At 44.0% G+C, this 20,651-nt stretch overlaps 1 protein-coding gene and 1 long non-coding RNA gene across 14 annotated transcripts in view; one reads left to right on the top strand and one right to left on the bottom strand.

The window, feature by feature from the left end:
- DOCK9 (dedicator of cytokinesis 9) overlaps positions 1-20,651 on the bottom strand; it is a 270,233-nt gene that overhangs the window by 41,268 nt on the left and 208,314 nt on the right. For 5 of the 13 annotated variants that reach the window (XM_043477992.1, XM_043477995.1, XM_043477993.1 and 2 more), the window contains exons 35-39: positions 18,474-18,588; positions 13,980-14,046; positions 12,226-12,273; positions 9,504-9,640; positions 2,668-2,783 (exon numbers count right to left, since the gene is read on the bottom strand). In XM_043477992.1, the coding sequence (XP_043333927.1) occupies positions 2,668-2,783; positions 9,504-9,640; positions 12,226-12,273; positions 13,980-14,046; positions 18,474-18,588 (483 nt within the window). Of the gene's footprint in view, positions 1-2,667; positions 2,784-8,905; positions 8,950-9,503; positions 9,641-12,225; positions 12,274-13,979; positions 14,047-18,473; positions 18,589-20,651 lie in introns of all 13 variants that reach the window. The other 8 variants (XM_043478004.1, XM_043477999.1, XM_043478003.1 and 5 more) reach the window with 2 other exon arrangements.
- Positions 2,670-20,585, top strand: LOC122447378. Its single transcript, XR_006271205.1, has 3 exons — positions 2,670-2,842; positions 7,964-8,162; positions 19,564-20,585. It is a non-coding gene; the product is annotated as an uncharacterized LOC122447378 (long non-coding RNA).

Genomic DNA, 20,651 nt, shown 5'->3' with positions numbered 1-20,651 from the left:
GAATGGTTTGCCTTGGAAACGAAGAGAGATCATTCTGTCATTTTTGAGATTGCATCCAAGTACTGCATTTCGGACTCTCTTGTTGGCTATGATGGCTACTCCATTTCTTCTAAGGGATTCCTACCCACAGTAGTAGATATAATGGTTATCTGAGTTAAATTCACCCATTCCAGTCCATTTTAGTTCGCTGAGCCCTAGAATGTTGACATTCACTCTTGCCATCTCCTGTTTGACCACTTTCAATCTGCCTTGATTCATGGACCTAACATTCCAGGTTCCTATGCAACAGTGCTCTTTACAGCATCGGACCTTGTTTCTCTATCACCAGTCCCATCCACAACTGGGTATTGTTTTTGCTTTGGCTCCATACCTTCATTCTTTCTGGAGTTATTTCTCCACTGATCTCCAGTAGCATATTGGGCACCTTCCGACCTGGGGAGTTCCTCTTTCAATATCCTATCATTTTGCCTTCTCATGCTGTTCATGGGGTTCTCAAGTTTTTGGATACTTCATATCAATTCACGACATAGTAGGCATAACTGGCATGTTCTAAGGAAGGAAATCGGGGCTCACAGATGTCAAGGAGACCTGCCCAAGGCCTAACATCTGGTAATGGCGCGGCTGAGGCTTGAAGCCCACAGTGTTTCTGTACACACGCCCAGTCCCCCATGTCCTGCAGCCCGGTCTGTATCAGCAGAGTGCTCGGCCCGTCCAGGGGTCATCTCACTGTAACTTACAACAGCCCTGGGAGGCAGAACCTACCTTTTCAGTCTTACAAATGAGATCATCTTAGGTCTGGAGACATGAAGTGATTTCTCCCAAAGATGGTCACCCAACAAATATCACAGTCAATCTTTAATCAGAGACCATCAGATGTTGTTTCTCTCGAGTCAGAACCTATTAATCAATTTAACAGTGGCCAGACACTGGAGACCTGGGAACCTTGACCAAGGCTCTTCTTTTATATGAAGCAGGAGATTTAAAGGAGGTTGAGGATGAACTGCAGGCTGTGCGGTAGTAAGGAAACCGTCACTGATCTCATGACGCTCCCAGACCACACCTGTGCTGCGTGTGCCCTCACTGCCTGCGGGGCCAGACCACACCTGCTGTGCAGCCCTGGGGCTGCCTGCTCATTTACACACTGGGGCCCAGGAGACAGAGGAAGACAGCGTCCCAACTGCTCTTCTGACCTTACAGATGCATCTGAGCTTATCAGCTAGCATGGGTACACATGCACGGGGCAAATATATTACAGATTTCACTGCCTACTTACAGAAGAACTGTTACTTAAAAATCTCCAAAAGAAAACAGGAAGATGCTCAAAATGTGGTTCTGTTACAGCAGTGGTCCTCAGCCGTACTGTCTACGTCTCACTCCCAGGGCTGGGTTCGGTCAGGCAGCACCAAGCATCTGCAAGAATCTGCACACAGCCTCTGACAAGCCTCAGGGTCTGCAGCTGCCACCAGCCGGGGGCCCACAGCCAAGAGCCGCTGGGGTCAGGCTCCACATAAGACACGGCTGCCCCCATTCTCATCCGAGGGGCCCACCATTTCCTCATCTCTCAGCAGGGTTCCTAGTGAGGACACTTCCTGGGGACATGGGTAGTGCGAATGCTAAGAACAAAGGTAAATTATAATAAAGCAACAAGATGACCGGTAGCTATCTTCACTCTGTGTAATAAGGGAATGTGCTTCACGAGAAGACGAGTAAAGTACAGAATGCCTTTGGGTATGTTTTCCAAATTACCTTGCAAATAAACATGCTGTTTTCATATTCAGAGCATATTAACACTAATTCAGTCTCCCTGAAAACCTAAGTAGTCACTGAGCAAGGAAGGGAAGGGGTAGGTCCCAAAAAACCAGAGTGGCTGAAAAGACCGTCTTTACTTGTGCGAATGTGACTCACTACACTACTACTTGAAAGACTAAAACCACTTTTTATTCTCTATACCTGAAATGTTTTCTATCATTTAACTTAGTAACAGATTAAAAAAAAAACAACTGAAAAGGTGAATGTGTTTTTACGTATTGCTTTTCTACGTATGGGCTTCCCAGGTGGTTCGATGGTCAAGAATCCACCTGCTAATGTAGAAGTGGGTTTGATCCCTGGGTTGGGGAGATTCTCTGGAGTAGGAAATGGCAACCCACTTCAGTATTCTTGCCTGGAAAACCCCATGAGCAGAGGAGCCTAGCAGGCTACAGTCCATGGGACAGCAAAGAGTCAGACACAACTGAGCAACTGAGCACACACCTCTACGTACAAATGTTTAATTTTAATTGCTACCACATTTGGATATGTTTAAAGACAGTGGAGGTAGAAATGCCTGATTAGGCTCCTGTGTTTATCATCCTTGAAGGCAGAGCAAAGCCATGTTCCTGGTAAATGCTTTCATCTGGCCAAGGGTTAACCTCACCAAAGCCTGTGTCCACCAGTCGCAAGCAGGCAGCACACTCTGACCAGTTGAGCTGTATTATATTTCAGGGAATTGGGGTCATTAACTGTGGAATGCTTTCGCTAAGGGAATTTAAGGATTAATGGCTTCCTTACAGGGGCAAAAACAGTTGCTGCGGTAAAACTGCAACGTAAGAAGTTCTTGCTGGTTCAGCTAAATAAGCAAAAAAGGAGTTTCAGCAAGGCTCTGACCATGAACAGCTGTTCAGTACAAACCTTAAACGCCAGCGTGAACAGAGAGAGGGTGTCCAGCGCCGTCAGGCACACCTCAGTAGCAATATTGGCTTCAAGTAACGACTGGTGGAGAACGTCAGCGTCCGAGTGGCCGTAGCCTGCATGGATCATAACACAAGGTCACTGTCGGCGGCTGCAGAGCACAAGCTGGCGGACGGTATGGTCACAGTCAACTCTTGATTATTTCCAGGCTTCCTTCAGGGCCTTATCTCCCTGTTGGCCTTTTTATTTTTTTGGTGGGTGGGGAAAAGGGGGTACTAATAATGTTTCCATTCCATTATGACTCTTTTTCCACTCTGGACGGGGAGCAACAGCAACAAACATGCATTGTGCACTTGCTATGTGCCAGCCGTGATTCTGTGAACTTCACACAGATCATCTCATTAATGCCTCGGTAGCCCTCTGAAGTGTGTACACTTATTAAACCCTTTCTGCAGATAAGGAAATGGAAGCACAGAAGGGCTAAAACTTATCTTAAGTCACACAGCTGGTAAACAAGGGAGCCAGGACTGGTACTTGGACTGGAGTTCACTCAATTGAGCCACTTATCTGAGTTGTTAGGATGGGGGGGTGGGTAGGGGAATGAAGGAGGCTGAGGTGTCTGAAGCTTCCATATAGACAGAGGCAGCAGCTTAATTAGGGAAGGAAAGGGAAGGAAAATGAGCTGAGGGTCAGGCTGCTGGTCAATGAATCCAGCTCGGCCCCTTACTAGCTGTGTAACCTTGGGCAAGTTATATGACCCCTTTCTACCTCAGTTTCCTCATCTGTAGAATGGGGATAATAACAGTACCTACCCTCAAAGGGTTATGGTGGCCATTAAATTAGTAAATGGTTGTGAAGCTCATGGAATAGTGCATGGCACATAGTGAATGCTACGGATGTCTCAAGTCAATAACATAAAGATTTGTTTTATCAGCTAGAATCATGAATGATAACCAAGAGTTGACTGTACCACTAATAGTATTCTACTTGCTTTAATAAAAAGCACGAAAGCCACTATGACTGAAAGAAATGTTTAAGAAAAGGAAGAGACTTGAAGAATCATAATTTAAATACAAACTGATATCTTCTGTATGTGGCTGTAAAATCCATTTAGTACTGATATAAATGTAGTTTGACATATAATTTGAGATATTAAATTATGAAATGGTAATGCATTAGCAGAAATATATATAGGGATGCAAAGATGTTATGGTATTGATCTAGATTACAAAGAAAGATGGCAATATAATAAAACATCATGTAATGTCTTTCTCCAAGGAGCAAAACCAATCAACATTTACTATGTAGGTAATTTTCTTAATACTCCAGAGAGGAGGACATTTTGTACACAGATCAGGAAAATGAAGTACAGAAAGCCTAGAGAGTTCTCTGGAGGCCAGTAATGGGGAAAAAACCAGAAACTACACTCCAAGTTCCTTATCCAGGTCACTGTATCATAATCTCCACTATAAAGATAAAGTAACTAGCATGATGTTTTTCTGACTTTAATAAATGTCAGAGAGTTTTAAAAGGCTACAAAAGCTTCTAAGTTGCTTTTTAAAGTATGACTTAATAAAAACTATTATGTGTTTTCATCCAACTTTGTTTTGCTTTGAAAATGGTGGTTCTGTGTATCCTGCCTCATTTTCACAGCGCGACAGTCATCGTGTCCTTACTGAAGCTACGGAACACATCTGGCACTAGCACAACGGTACTAGCTGTTTCTTTTTATTTCTGCTTTTTGGGGGCCAGAAATCCAGCAGAAAGAAAGACAGACATATTTTGGAACTAATATTCATTGAACCGCCTTTGTAAGCCAAGGCATTTCCTCATCTGGCAAGGTTTGTTTGGTGAGACACAGAGCCAACAAAAAGAGGAAAGCAAACTGGTGATTATTGTTACGGTGATCACAAACCAGGGCGACAGAGGACCAAAAAACCAAATACAACACCTTTTATCAGACCAACCAAAAATTATCACACAGGTGATATTTTGAGGGCTGCCATTTACCCCAGATGAAGCTTTAGAATCCAAGTTAACCTGTAACAAGGCAGTTGCTTTGGTGATGAACTGTAATCTCTGCACAGAACGAGCCTTTTCTCTTTCTAGGTAAACTACTGGATAAGTGTATCCGAGTTTGATCATTACAGATGAGATGGTCTGCATACCAAAGAACTCCAACAGAGTTTACTGTTATCTAGCAGAACGTCTAGAATGATTCAGGAATTGCGATTTGTGAATGTGTGGGTTTTTTTTAAATGTACATTATCAATGGGCCATGCTAATTAGTGACAAAATTTCTCTAAGCTACTATAATACACCACCCATAAGCCATTACACTGGCTATCTAATCTCTCTCAGAATAAGAGTCAAATTCATATAAAACCTGCTTGCCTGTGTCCGAATCATATTAAAGAAGCAGTTCTTTGGGCCACAATTGGTTATAATTTGTTGTTGTTGTTGAGTGACGCAGTCATGTCTGACTCTTTGCAACCCCATGGACTGCAGCATGCCAGGCTTCCTTGTCCTTCACCAAACTTCTCCTGGAGTTTGCTCAAACTCATGTCCATTGAGTCAGCGATGCCTTTTGCTTCTCTTTAAACCGTTTCGTCTCAAAAATCAGTAGGATTCCTGAGCTAGTGTTACTGAATCACTCCTGAAAATAAGTAGCAGCACAGGAGGCTGTGTGGGTGATACAGATTGACTGGACAATCCGCCAACGGACACCCCCATGGGGACAGCCTGTCTTAAGGCCTGGAACAGAGCAGTGTATGAGGGAAGACTCAAATAGGTGGTCACCGTGTTACTGGATAACACAGGGAAATCAAACTGAGCTGGCAAACCCAAGAAGGGGCCTTAAGAGACACGGTCATTTCTCAAAGCATCGGTCAGCAACTTTTTAAAGCTGACAAAGCAGATTCTGACCGAGGCCAGTAAGGAGTGCTGTTAACCCTACTGACTTCCACCAGGGGGCAGTGGTGCCTCGGGGCGCAGGCACTGAGCGTGGTCCATGAGGAAGGTCAGGGTGGGGAGGACTTCCCTGATGTACCATCATCTCTGGCGGGCACGTCAGGGGTCGCTTTAGAGACCTGAGGACCCACTGCTCACATGTACACAGTTTCCAGTCTGTTGTCACTCAGATACAGGATTTATTCTAAAATCCCACTTAAAGGCCAAGGATGAGACCTTTTCCTCTCTAATGTCATTTGCTGTGTTTAAACTAACTCTACTCCGTTTTATGCAGTTCAGTTTCCTGAAAAACCTGGTGTAGTAATGCTCGATTTTAAAGACTAGACCTACAAGTCGAATCACACAATCGTTTATTGATCCAAAAAATTGATCAACGGAACAATACCTATAACTATCCCTGGCCCCTGGTCCCAGCACACATCAGAGGTGATGTGGTGGGAAGGGCAGAAGCTGATCCCCAGCCACTTGCCTTTTCCAAATGTCACAGGACATCTGGCACATAATTCCCTGCAAGGGCTTCCCAGGTGGCTCAGCGGTAAAGAATCTGCCTGCCAATGCAGGAGACGTGTGTTCGATCCCGGGGTCGGGAAGGTCCCCTGGAGGAGGAAATGGCATCCCACTCCAGTATTCCTGCCTGGAGAAAGCCATGGACAGAGGAGCCTTGTCGGAGGGGGGAGAGGGGGGTACAGTCCATGGGGTCATAAAAGAGTCAGGCACAACTTAGCGACTAAACAACAATTCTCTGCAACTTAGTCCAGTGATCTTAAATCATCTCTTATACTGAATTATATGAAATACAGGTTTTCTTCAAGGGTTTTTACCTCTTGACTGGCTTTTCTCCCATCAATTAGTGGGAAATATAGATTATCATTCAAGTGAATTTAACATATGCCTAGAATAACATATAATATTAAGGACAGAGTGTTATTTTATTTTGTAAATGTATCACTTATTTGCAAATGTGCTTCACTCAGTTTTCCCCTCATCACTTGGTTTATATAAAATATTCTCCGGGCACCTATCACTCTCAATTTGTCCTCTGGCATAAGTCTTTTCTACCAATACACAATGAGTACATGTTACAGTAAACAGGTCAATACCTTAATGTTGTAAACATTTTCTTTTTATAAGCCTGGGCAATGACCCATGCAACAAACTCCTATGCTTTGAGTGTTTTTAAAATAGCTAAGCCCATTGGTCACAGTGAAACTGTTACTTTCATTAGTTGCTGTAAAAATCCAAGAGTAAGTGCCTGCTAGGGTTATACCTGCAGTAAGTACGGGGTCTCTTCCCTTGTCTCACTGTAACTGGTGATGGGGACGGGGCAGCCTGGCCTTCATTGGCCTAAGTTCTTTGCGGTCCTCTGCTGCCCCCTGCTGGTCATGCTGAGCTCTAACAAAGCCTTTCCTACTTGAACTAGAGAAAAGAGGAAATGCAAAAATGCCGGTGTCTAAGGGATTCTTCCTATTTCCATTCTTTTCTAAAATAAATCCATTTTAGATTCTGGCATTCCAGCCAAGTCTCTCACATACTGGATATCTGTCATATTGGTTGGCCCAACAGAAGGTACTGTATTCACTGTTAAATAGGAATTTTCTTAAAGACACATATATGGCTACAAATTTCCCATAAAATGCCTAGGTTCCAGATGTAAAAAATCATCTATGTATATATACATATACATGCTCACACACATACACATGTATACATACAGGATACACTCCCTCGCTCTGGCTTTTGGCTGAGTTGAAGACATGGAGCTCAAAGGGCTAACGGAGGCAGGGGCCAAAGCCCCCCAAATACAAAATCAGAATCAGAGACATAAGTTCCAGGGGAAGATGCATGGACTACGAGACACTGGAAGCTATCTGGGGTAAGCAGGAATTGCAGGCACACTTCAGAAGGCTAAAATAATCAGCTACGCACAGTTGCTTGGAAAGGCAGAAGGAGAAGCTTTGATTGAGGATGGTGTTGCTGAAAACTAACTAAAGAAAAACATTCAGGATGAAAAGAGGAGAGGGGCGGGTAGGACGGGGTTCTCTGTGGGCAGCAGGAAGAGAGGATGGAAATCAACAACGGTAACAATATGGTCTTTGGCAGTAGAACACAGCCAGCTGTCTCTTCCAATTCAAGCCACCACCGCAAAGCCCATTTGCAGTGGGAGGAACTGCTGCCCATCTTAGTGGATTAAGGTTATTTATTCATGGGCTGATCATTCCATTTATTTTTGTCTGTTTTCTATGTTTCCTAAACAATTACCTTGGCAGGCGGGGCCTTGGCCTGCTTATGATGTTGTGCTGTTTTTTTTTTTTTTAAATATTTTAAGGTGTAAGCATTTATTTCAACTGACAGTGAGATAATCCTTGTGTTAAAATTTTCTGGGCGAAAGGAAACGTGGCAGGCCCTTCAGAAGAATGGAGATTTGATTTGTGTGCTAAACAGGAAATGAAAACTAAAAACAGTGAGACTCCTTGCTCTGTCTGCTCGAACCCCACGTCTGCAGAGCTGAAAAAGCCCTAACAGAGGTGGGTAAATCAAACTCTTACATGTGTTGTACAAGGTACAGCTAAGTATAGAACTGAGAACTAGCATTTGAAGGCTACCGGCTCAGTGTGTGGCAGACTGACATAATATTGATTTAAATTAAGCCTAGAATTTTATATAGAGAGACTGTATCCACTACATTTAACTTTGCTGGGGGTGGAAGAGGGGGTGGAAGCTGCTGTATTTTGATTCCTCAGCCTGAACTATTCTCAATTTAAGGTGTCGGGAATACATTGTCTTGACTCTCAGCCTGTACAAAGAAAGAGGTATGGACATCACAGTTCATGGGATGAATTCCTATGATTAGAAACGATGAGAAGATATTAATAGCTATGTATTAAAGATGTTGCTTGGAATGAGTATAAATAGTTGCCTGCATGGCACAATAACTAGATAACTCATGCCCGGAGCGAGGCTGGGACGATTCAGGGACCACACCACTGACAGAAATGATCACGCTAACGTGCTGCAAGGTCGAGATCTTACAGGTTTCCTGCTTGAAGAAACCCTTAAGGAGATTAAATTTACACTTAGATTTCTAGAAACAGCACAGGTGCCCTCTGGCAATTGATAAGAGTGAATTAAAGATAATGCTCCTATGTTTTGGCAAAGTCTCTACTGTGAAGTTAGGAAGCCCCAAAGTTAGGAAGGCGAAATGAATGAGAGGTCTCGGTTTGCAAGTGAAGCAGCCTTGTAAGCAGACTTCGACCTGATTAAATCTTACCATTGTCTACAGAAATCCCAAGCACACTTGATATCTTTCTCACACTGAAAACACAGAAAAAGTCACTTTGTTATTGGCTTTTCCACACCCTCACACATTGATTCACGGGCTTTACGGCTTCGCAGCAGTTTAAGGATTAACATTCAGGGCTGGAATGTCAGAATGGGGACGCTGGGTCAACTGCACGCACGGCCTTAGGAGGGCGAAAGCTGCCCCAGAGGTTTCTTTGGAGTCACAGCGGGGCGGTAAATGACGAGAAGGCGGCTCCTGGTAATGAATCAAAATACCGAACTAAAAATATCAGAGGATGTCCCGCTATCATCATCAATTAGGCCGGATTTTGTTTTAAAAGCACCAAGCAGAGCGCGTGGGGCAGAGGGGGTGAGCGTTTGGGTCTGCTGCCGCAGTTGACCGCATCCCACATTGTGTCATTCTCCTCCGAGGAAGGGGACTGCGTGGCGAGCTCCTGGTCCTCCTGCCCTGAGCTGCAAGAGAAGGCGAGTCGGCGACGCGGTGTGCGGCGCGGGCCGGCGGGGGCGGTCCCCTCGGGGCTGTCACGCGGGCCGGCTGGCTGTTACGACGGGGCCATGGGACTTACTGTGGTTAAAAGTGAGAGAGTTATCCAGGCTGCCCAGCGGCTGCAATCTCGCATGCATCATCCCTGTTCTGTTACGGGAAACAGGCAATGTCTGAGACTTTCGATCATGAACTATGGGTCCCAGCCCCTCCTGGTTCCTGCAACATGAGTGAAATGGGATAGGAGCCAAAGTTAGACTTGTTACACTGCGGCGAGACGGGGAGGGGCGTTAGTGAGGCCGGGACACAGCACGGAGGAGGCGGCCACGCACAGACCAAGCGCGGCGGAGCCTGTCTGCGGCCCGGGAGCCAGAGCCACACACGCAGGGGGGCAGCGCTCACATTCACAGCAAAGCACCTGAAGGCGAAGGAGCGAGAGCCAGGCCAAAGCAGAGGCCTTTCCGGTGCTGGAAAGTCCTTCAGAGATGCTCCTTTTTAAACAGGTGAGCATCAGTCCAGTGTGGTGCCGAAGACCAGCATCTGGACAACGGCCAAGACAGCACGCGCCTTTTCAGATGAGACATGTTACCAAAGAGCGGAAACGATTTTATTTTTTTAGGCAAAATAAAGGCATGGGAAGAAAACGGGACAAACATGCGGTGGGAGGGATTCTGTGCAGCGGTGTAACACCTTCGATTCTTACCCAGGCAAGAAGGAGAAGAGCCACACCCTTTGTTAGACTTGTCAGCAGCCAAGTGAAGAAAACAGAAAAGTGATCTGGGTTAGCGGCCAAACGGCTGACTTCCTACTGTTGTACCATCACCAGAGCAGACGAGACATGAGCCCAGCGCCGCAGTGACGCCTGTCCCCCGTCCCGCGGCCAACCGTCTCCCTCACTGTGTTACTGTGTGGAGTGCAGCAGGGCATGCATGGAGTCTCATGGGGCAGCATGCTGCTGGGTGATTCCAAAGGGACACGATGAGAAGGTGTTCCCAGGACGGGAGCCCCATGGAGGCCAAACACGGACGACTCGGGATCCTGTCCGCATGCAGCAGAGACCACGGCAAGGTTTCCTATAAACCAGCACGCGGCTCTGCACCGGACAAAGCAACACCGGCCTCCTCCCCCGCCTCTCTATGCTCATTTACTTTTAAGACCGTCCCAGGAAGCATCCTTTTACATGCAAATATATACAGGGTGCTTAGGAAGTCAGAGGCTTTTCTCTTAAAAAAAAAAAAAAAAAAGGTTAAATTTATAGCCATTGAAAACAAATCAGTGAACTGTTTCACAAAACCCAATTCCACAATTTGTTGGGGCCGAAATCTTTGGCTTCTCACATTCACCACGTTTAGCTCTGAGGCATTTTATTCTATTTGCACAACATATTCCAAATGCCATCTTGTGACGTGGGTGGCAGTTACTAAAAGAGGGTGAGAAGCTCCCCCAGCACAGTGTCTTTCTGCTACAAATATACTGTTTAACCATCTTCATGGGACAAAGTCAAAAGGAATGAAGTTATCATATAAAGAGGTTATTGCATAAGGACACACTGTATATACTTGCATTTAGGACTCAAAAAACTCAAATGCAAAAATTACTGTTACGATAGAAAAAAAAACATAAAGAGTTGAGATTAGCGGACGTTAAGTGCCACTGTGTTTCAATTAAAAATAGTATTAATGGGAGGAAAGCATAATATAGTCTCTCTCAATCTGATTTTTAAAAGAAAACATACTTTTACTTAACATTAACACCATTCTGAAACTTTCTCAAATAGCTTAAGAAAAGAACAATATTACCATAAAAGCATAATCCTGACATTCAGAAAGTCTATTAAAAATCTCTTTCCTATTTCATTGCTGTAAAACAGAATTACAGATAAGCGAAAAACCTCAAGGACAACTAAACTTTTAAAGTTTTTTTCTTAAAACATACATTTGTTTATTCATCATTAAATTTTTAAAACAGTAACAACAGAGAAATGAGACACTTGGACCAAGACCCCACGAATACATCATCACAGGATACACAACACGGAAGAGGACGGACACAGACACACTGGATGGCGACAGGGCCGGAGCAGGGAGGGGATGCCCTCTGAGGAAACAGTGATACCGCCAGAGAAGGGGCTGCTCAGCTGCCTGTCGGCAAGGAGCGTCCAGAACCAAGGGTCTCGGCACAGGGCCGTGAGCGTCTATGACGCTCAACACAGAGCTCTGGTCAGCAACGACAGGGCACAGTTTACTCAGAAAGAGAGGAGGAAGGGCTCAGTTGGAGAGATGGTATTGGTGGCAGCCCGAACAGATCGGAGATGGGCTCAAAACTTTCTCTCATTAAGGAGCAAAGGGGCTGGATTGAGAAGTTAGTGTCTTGGGAGCTGGGAGGTAGAATGGTAAGAAAAAAAAAAAAGAAAAGGACCTTTTGAGAGTGAGATGGGAAGAGAGATCATTGAGGAAGGAGAGAGAGAGAGAGAGAGAAGCCACAGCCGGAGGAACGGCGAGAAGAGAAAGAGGAGACAGCAGGAACAGAGCGCGAGGGAGGGTGTGGAAGGAACTGCGGCACCAGGCCGCGGAGGAAAACCTTTCCAAGAGCTTCGCCTGAGACAGAACGAGACAGAAGGAACGCAGGAACGCCGGCGAGCGAGGCCGCCAGGTTTCATGGCGGCAATCCAAAGGCCCGCCAACTGTCTTCGTGGCTGTTTGTGAGATTTCTAACTGCCAATCACCACAGATGACAATTCCCACACTTTCGGGTCCCAGTAATACACAGAATGACACGCACGTCACACTAAACCCCCACAGTACCTGGCGATGTAGCGCTTCCCCATGTATTGGAACTGGTGCAGGCAGACTCTGTGGGTAGGATGAAAGATTATTAGGGGAGGCGACAAAATTACTGGGGATAAAATCACTTCTGACACATTATTTTATTTAAATGCGTTTACAGTAACACGTTCATTCAATAAGCTCTTACATATATTACTAGCCCCTTGCTTCTGGTTTTCAGAAATTCTCTGCAAGGTGCCTTTAAACCCAGAGAAAGTGATCAAATGCAAGGCAGGCCCTATGTTGTGCTGCTATCAAAACCGTGGTGGATGGTTTGAGCAACACAGAAGAAAGGCCCAGGAGGGATAGGGTCAACTCGGACTTAGGGCTTGGACATTTACTCTACGTTCGTCTTGGAAGTCACAGTGAAAACCCCAAGCACTGCTCCGAATTGCTTACTTATCCTCATTCAACCTAAGGAGCTTTCTTTTTTTAACATCATATTTTTTCCTTTTAGCAAGATAACATCTCTTCATTTTATTTGTTTATTTTGGCTGCTCCACGTGGTATACGGGATCTTAGTTCCTCAACTAAGGATCAAACTAGTGCCCCCTGCATTGGGAGTACAGTCTTAACCAGTAGACCATCAGGGAAGCCCCTGGAACTTTCTTTTTTGATTCAAGTAAATGGACTGGTCCCTTATAGACATCAAGGATGTTTTTTGTTGTTGTTGTTTATTTTACTATATCCATGACATTGCTTTAAAAAAATCATATATTTAATTAGAGGCAGTTAAAATAACGTCTAGGCCATTAACTCCAAAATGCACAAATCTCTGAACATCACGGATTTCCACCCAAATTCATGCAAACACATGTGGCAGCAAATCATGACCCCCAACTAGCAGACATAAAGCTACTTGTGAAAGTCACTCAGTCGTGTCTGACTCTGCAGCCCCATGGACTATACAGTCCATGGAATTCTCCAGGCCAGAATACTGGAGTGGGTAGCCTTTCCCTTGTCCAGGAGATCTTCCCAACCCAGGGATCAAACCTAGGTCTCCCACATTGCAGGCGGATTCTTTACCAGCTGAGCCACAAGGGAAGCCCATGATTTAACCAATTACTGTGAATAATCATGGTATTGAAGAAATAAGTTCTTAATGCAGAAACTATAATGTGCTTGACTGTGGGGTGCTCCCTGAGACCCTAACGGGGTGTTATGGAATATACTCTTTATGCAAACTTTTCAAAAATCCAAAAAATTCTGGATTTGAAAAACCATCTGGCCCTACTGGTTTTGGATAAGGGATTGTGGATTTGTGTTTCTAAAAATAAAAAGCTTAAAGGAAAAATAGAAACTTAAAGAGATCAAATAATATAGACTGTATTTAAGATTCCACTTTTACTTACTAGATATTTTTAAATTATAGCAATTTTTCTGTCTCAGTTTCTGCATCTGCCTAAGTTAGAGTCAACTCAGAAGTGCAGCATCCATCCACCCAATTCAGCTAACAAATGTTGTGTTATTTTATTAAAATGGCTTATCTACACAAGTAGTAACCTCTCATCTATAATCATCACATATGTAATAATTTAGGGCTGTCACTGTCTTCTGGGTCATGAGTTCCTGAGACTGGGTGTTGGGGTCAGCTCCAGGAGAAAGAGCTTAACTAAGGATAAGTGTGGATGTGACTATACATTGCACTCCTGGTTCAACAACATAGTATTCTTCACACCTCTTAATTAGCCAGGAAAAATCAAGAGTCAATGAGCAAAGACAAAACTACTCACTCTGATATTGTAAAAAAATCCATAAGTTCGGCTGTTGAGGCCTTGTTCCAATATGTAAACAAAGCATCTGGAAAGTAAACATATATTTGGTTAGAATCAGGATGCTTATTTTCTACGTATGTAATAAGGGAAGAGACCTGAGTGTAGGCCTCCAAACCCTCCCAGCCCCCTTTCATAACTGATCAAAGGATGAACTACGGTGACCACTCTATACCGGATGACATGTACAACAGCTTAGTCAGTGTAAAGAAACTACATTTGAACACTTGAACTTTAATTTCATCATGCATCATCTAGCCTGACATGGTACATATTTTAACTTATACATGATGGGCTCCTAAATGGGTTAGAAAATTCAAAGAATACATGTGGGCATACAGTGTAAAATGAGGCTCACTCTTTACCAACTACAAGATCCCCTCTCAGTAGAGAATCTGCTGAAAATTCTTATATGTACATAAGTAACCCCTTCCCAACACACACACACACACACACACACACACAGAGAAATGGAAACATGCATCCTATGTGCAATGTTTCACTGAGTTTTAATTCAACAACAGACCTTCGATCTACCCCAATCTTTTCTAAGCTGCATAATATTCTTCTCCATGGACGCACTAAAAGTTACCAAGGCCCCGACTGACAAATATTTACTCATTCTTGCCCTCATTTTTTGCTGTTATAAATCATGCTTCAGTGAACATGGGTCTTTGCACACTCGTCCAACCACATCTATAGGACAAATTCTTCGAAGTGAACTAACCGTGTTAATGGTTTGTACATTTAAAATTTGACAGATACTGTCAAACCACTTTCTGAATAAGCAGTGTATGAGCGCTCCTATTTCCCAGCCTGATGGTACAATGTACCTGTGCTTAAGAACCTCGCCTGCTCTTTATCACAAGCAATTGGGCACATTTTCAGTTAAGGAAAATCCTACAAATTCACTTACAGGAAGCAATCATTATCTGTGTCTGACCCTCAACCATTCAGCACTGCAGAAACAGTGTTATTGTTTGGGAGTTAACCATTTTTGCATTTTTACATTGAAGTTGAGACATGTGTTATAAAATTTCTCTTAGGGAAAAAGCCACTGAGTCTTTGGAGCCTGAGATGAGGGAGTGGGTGGCTGCAGAGAGGCTGAAGGCCCACAGAGATACATGGCCGTAGACTTCTATTCTACGTAGTCAAGAGCAGGTGGGAGAAGCGGGGGGATGCATAGCAAGTAGCTGTTATGTGCTAAGCACCGCACTGGGTCTCAAGACTTCACATGTGTCCTGTCATCGAATCTGCACCGTGGTCAAGGCAGAGTTCCCATTTACAAATGGACTAACTGAAGAAGAACTAAAGAGTCTCTTGATGAAAGTGAAAGAGGAGAGTGAAAAAGCTGGCTTAAAGCTCAACATTCAGAAAACAAAGATCATGGCATCCAGTCCCATCACTTTATGGCAAATAGATGGGGAAACAGTGACAGACTTTATTTTTGTGGGCTCCAAAATTACTGCAGATGGTGACTGAAGCCATGAAATAAAAAGACGCAAAAAAAAAAAAAAAAAGACGCTTACTCCTTAGAAGAAAAGTTATGACCCCCTAGACAGCATATTAAAAGGCAGAAACATTACTTTGCCACCAAAGGTCCGTCTAGTCAAGGCTATGGTTTTTCCAGTAGTCATGTATGGATGTGAGAGTTGGACTGTGAAGAAAGCTGAGCACCAAAGAATTGATGCTTTTGAACTGTGGTGTTGGAGAAGACTCTTGAGAGTCCCTTGGACGGCAAGGAGATCCAACCAGTCCATCCTAAAGGAAATCAGTCCTGAATATTCATTGGAAGAACTGATGCTGAAGCTGAAGCTCTAATACTTTGGCCACCTGATGTGAAGAACTGACTGACTCATTAGAAAAGACCCTGATGCTGGGAAAGATTGAGGGCAGGAGGAGAAGGGGACGACAGAGGATGAGATGGTTGGATGGCATCACCAACTCAATGGACATGAGTTTGAGTAAACTCCGTGAGCTGGCGATGGACAGGGAGGCCTGGTGTGCTGCAGTCCATGGGGTCACAAAGAGTCGGACACAACTGAGTGACTGAACTGAACTGAACGAAGGCTCAGAGACGCTAAGCAATTATCCCAATGACCAGCAGAGAGAATGCTAGTGGAATGGAGATTTAAACCAAGTGCACCTGATTTTGAAAGCCACGTTTGGCCTCTGAGACCAGAGGGTGGGTGGCAGAGTTTCCATTTCCTGGGGGCGGGGTTTGAGTTTAGAATCCAGATAGACAGACTCTGGTTACTGGAGGCTGGTCATCTGGGTGTGGTGGGAACCTAGGGAGTTCCTGGGATGCTGAGAGCCTCTCTGGGTCAACCTGCAGACCTCTGAGACCCCTTCCCCAAGCACATAAGAGACAGAACCGGCGGGCCAGCCGGGCAGTACCATGGCAGCCTTTCCTTACATCAGCTGTTGGGTGTGTGTGGGGTGTGGGGAGGCAGAGCTAAGTTCTATTAAGGAGGGCAAGTGAAGGTGAAAGCCCCTCAGTCATGTCTGACTCTGCAACCCCATGGACTACACAGTCCATGGAATCTTCCAGGCCAGAATACTGGAGTGGGTAGCCTTTCCCTTCTCCAGGGGATCTTCCCAACCTAGGGATCGAAGCCATGTCTCCCGCATTGCAGGCGGATTCTTTACCAGCTGAGCCACCAGGGAAGCCCAAGAATACCGGAGTGGGGAGCCTGTCCCTTAAGGAGGGAGGAGGCACAAAGAGGAGCGGAGGGCGAGTGAGGGGCCCCGCGTGTACAAGGTGCTCCTTAAATGTGGGATAAAGCAAAGAGCAGCCACAGAGCTAGCTACACAGCTAATTCTGACTGTCTGGTAAATTATGCTAAAGGCAATTTCTCTCCCGCCTCCCATACCATACACAAAAATCAATGCTTGGTAGACATTAGGATTTAAATGTGAAAACTGAAATAATACAGCTTTTAAAGAAAATACAGAAGAATATCTTCAGAACCTGAGTGTAGGTACAGATTTCTTAAATGAGGCACACATAAAGAAATTCTAATTATAAAGGGGAAAAAATTATACTTGACAGTAATTGATAAAAGAGAACATTCTATAACTATTTTGAAGAGGTTGTTGCATTTTAAAAATATTTGTCTGGCCTTACAAAAGGCTGACTTTAAAGGGTAACTTTCATTTGGATTCAAAACTTCTTGTATATTTGTTTTTTTAAAAACAGTGATGTTCGAGTTATGCATCATATTTAATATTTGAAATGTAAAGTGTTTTTTTTTAATGTAAAGTATTTTAAAGAAAACCTTTAATAAAGGAAAAGAAGGATTATAATGCTGGCTAAAACTCGCCGATGAAAATTGAGAACTTCTGACTGAATGGGAAGAAGTTCAACTTTCTAACTGAAATATTAGAATAAGTGCCTGGTGCTTTTATATTTGTTCATCATTCGCCAAAAAAAAAAAAAAAAAAAAAAAAAATCTATTTTAAAATAACATACCGATAGAAGAATAAAATACCCCAGTTCCAAAGCATTTCAAGGATTGGCACACTCCTCCTAACCTCTGAGCTAGGGGTCAGCTCTTGGCGCTGCTGAAATGGGAGCTCGATAGAAAAGAAACACTATCTGTAGGCAGAAGTGCCATTCCCTGGATGCTCAATGGCCACGGCCCCTGCCGCCAGACAGGCGGGCTTCAGGTCTCCAAAAATGGCATTTTCCTTTCAGAAGAGTTCATCTTCTCTCCATGGCCTTAATGGAGTTCACAGAACACTTTCTGATTTGTTACAGGGAAAATAAGATTTCTTTGGCCAAGATAAGAACTGTGACATTGTACCACTGCTTATACCACACTAAATCAGAGTTGCAACTCTCCTGCCATGGATGTTCACGAGCTTCACAAAGTGCTGACACAGCCTTAATGGTTGTGGTCATTTCTGTTGTCAAATGGGGTTGTCAAGCCCTTAATCAGAAACTCAACCTACCAGGATGACACTACTTCCGTTTAGTGCAAAAACTAAACACACCTCACTTCTAGTTAAAGCCAGGAATGCTGCACACACATGCTCAGGTCGCCGACACGACAGTCTCTAATTCAGGAGACTGACTAGTAAAATTAGGCAAGTGGTCCGTAAGTTTGTTTGGACAAATGAAACTTGATTAAAAAAAAAAAAATCAAAAGCTCCTTTCATTTATCTGCTTCTGTCTCCTCTGGCGAAGATGTATGTCTGAGTTTAATATAAAATCTTAAAATAAGCCACTCACACTTTAGAACTCTTTTTATAGAATATAGTAATTAATGAAAATAAATGTCCAAATTAAGACTTTCATTTCTAGTACATTTAGTAAATTAACATGTATTTCAAACGAGAGAAAAAAAAACCCATTTAAATCCTTAAACCCTCTCAACCAACTACAATTTTTAAAGGATAAACCAAATATTAAAACAAGGAAAGTAAAACAGATCTTGTCATTTTTTTACCTACCGTCAGACATGCTTTTTAGTATGTAAAGAAAACACATCAGCAGACTCTTAATCTCAGACTGGTCCAGTTTGTCACAGCGAATGACAGAATTTCCCAAAGTGCCACCTTGTTGGTGCTAGAGGAGGAGAAAACACAGGTGACTTTTCTCCTTTGTTACAAGTAAAGCAAAGTTAGGTTCACTTTTCTCCCTTGAAAGAGAAAGATTTTCAGAATTTAGCCAAATCATGTAAGTTGGCAGGTATCCATGATTTGTCAACAAACCACAGGCACATCCTCACCAAACACATACACATGTGCAAATCCATGGGAGAGCTGTCTTGTCTCCTTTGCACACTCTCCCAGGACAAGGCAGGAGGCACGGACCTTTCAAACTGAATAACCACAGTCATGGTTACTGGCTTAGTTCTGAAGTGCCAAGTAAAACATCATGCAGAAAAGTTTATGTGCTAAGACGGAACCCAGAAAGGATGCTTCAGAAGACAGAGCCAAACCAAGTGCATCCTCAGGAGAATGTCAGTGGCTGAAATAGCAAATTAAGTCCAAGGTGCTGCCGTGGATCAGTCACTGAAGCCTGGAGCTGAGTCATGGTCATTCTGTTACATTCTAGAGCAGCCTTAAGGGAGGACCATGGGCACGGACCTGATGGGGCAAACAGGGTCACCTCAGCCCAGCAGGGCCAGAGACCCTGAGCTGATGCTATCACGCCACTATCAGCTCAGCTCAACACTGCAAACTTCACACAGCTCAGGGCGCAGGGTGAGGGCAGTTTTGCCACTAGGCAGCAGGTTCACTTCCAAACTATTCACATTAAAAAAAAAAAAAAAAAAAAGAACAAGAATCTCGTCTCATTAAAAGAGAACACAGGAAATTAGAAAATCTTCAAAGTTATATTTCCAATTGGAATCAGGAATTTTTTTTTCCCCAAATACCAAAGTAGAAAGATCAATGAAAAAAATATTTTGTCTTTCAATTCAATATTTCATTCAAAGCATTGGTGGGCAATTGAAAAAATACATAATTATTTTTCAATTTAGTTCAATTTCAATTTTTCAATTTCAATTCAATAAATCATTTCTCAATTTATTTTCAGGCTCAATGAACGACTTTACTTGAGTAGTTCCATCATAGGAAGGAACCCGGTGCCATCAGTGGCAAAGCGGCAGCGCGGGGGCACCCTGCCGCCCACCCACTTCCTCAGCGCCCCTGGGAGAGCTCAGGCCTCCTCCCAGCAGGGCCTCCTCAGGCAGAGGTGGCAGCATCAGGAGTGAGAAGTCCACGGTGGCCCGGTGTCTCCTGGCCGGCTGGTCACTCTCCTCCTCCTCCTCTCCAGCACCACGGACGACACAAGCCGAGTGCCTTCTGAGCAGCCTCTCCCTCTATGCAGGAAGGCGTGTCAGGGTCAAGGGAAAAGTTCGACAGGTCATGACCCCCGCATGGAGATGTCCGCGTGGCTCCAGGACCGTGGCTGAGCACCATCGGGGAGAGGCCAGACCCGCAACCCCATAGTAAGGTTATGCACCTGATCCCAAGGAAGGATGGCTCCACATGTCTGAGAATTGGGAATGCATCCCTAAGTGGGTCACCTGTTGACCGATACATGTGCTTGCCTATAACTTGAAATAACTTAGGAAAACAGTGGCCAAAGTGAGACTCATCTATCATGGTTCCAGGTCTAAATCTAAGTTTCATCCATTTGCACAAAATTCAGAATAGCTTTTGTTATTTCAAGAAAAATATTTCAATATGAGCAGGTGTGTTATGTTGGGGACCCAGGGTGAATAGAGAGATTCCCAATAAAGATTTATCCCTGAGTCATCCATAAGATCAATTAATCTTTTCTGGAGCCAGCTTTGGATCCAGCGCCCATTTGCATAGGTAACTGTGTTATAAACACTGTTCTCTGGCACACAGACCATGGGGATTCTTAGCAAGTGGCATTCTGATTTCCCTATCTGTCTAAATGGCCAGAACCAAAGTGCTCACTGTAAACACTGATGAAATGCTGGAACAGGAATGGAGGGGTGCAGGAGATGGGCCCCACCCTTAGACCACACTCTGACCAACTACCCCCGGTTTAACTGAGTTGTTTAAGAAAGAAAGAAAAAAAAAAAGGTCCAATTTAATGAACACATGAACATTGAAGCTTGCCTACGTTGGGCTGAATCCATCAGTTATAAG

This window comes from Cervus canadensis, chromosome 9, assembly GCF_019320065.1.
Source record: "Cervus canadensis isolate Bull #8, Minnesota chromosome 9, ASM1932006v1, whole genome shotgun sequence".
Classification (NCBI taxonomy): domain Eukaryota; kingdom Metazoa; phylum Chordata; class Mammalia; order Artiodactyla; family Cervidae; genus Cervus; species Cervus canadensis.
The sequence above is the reverse complement of the archived record's forward strand: the minus strand, read 5'-3'. Positions and strand labels throughout refer to the sequence as shown.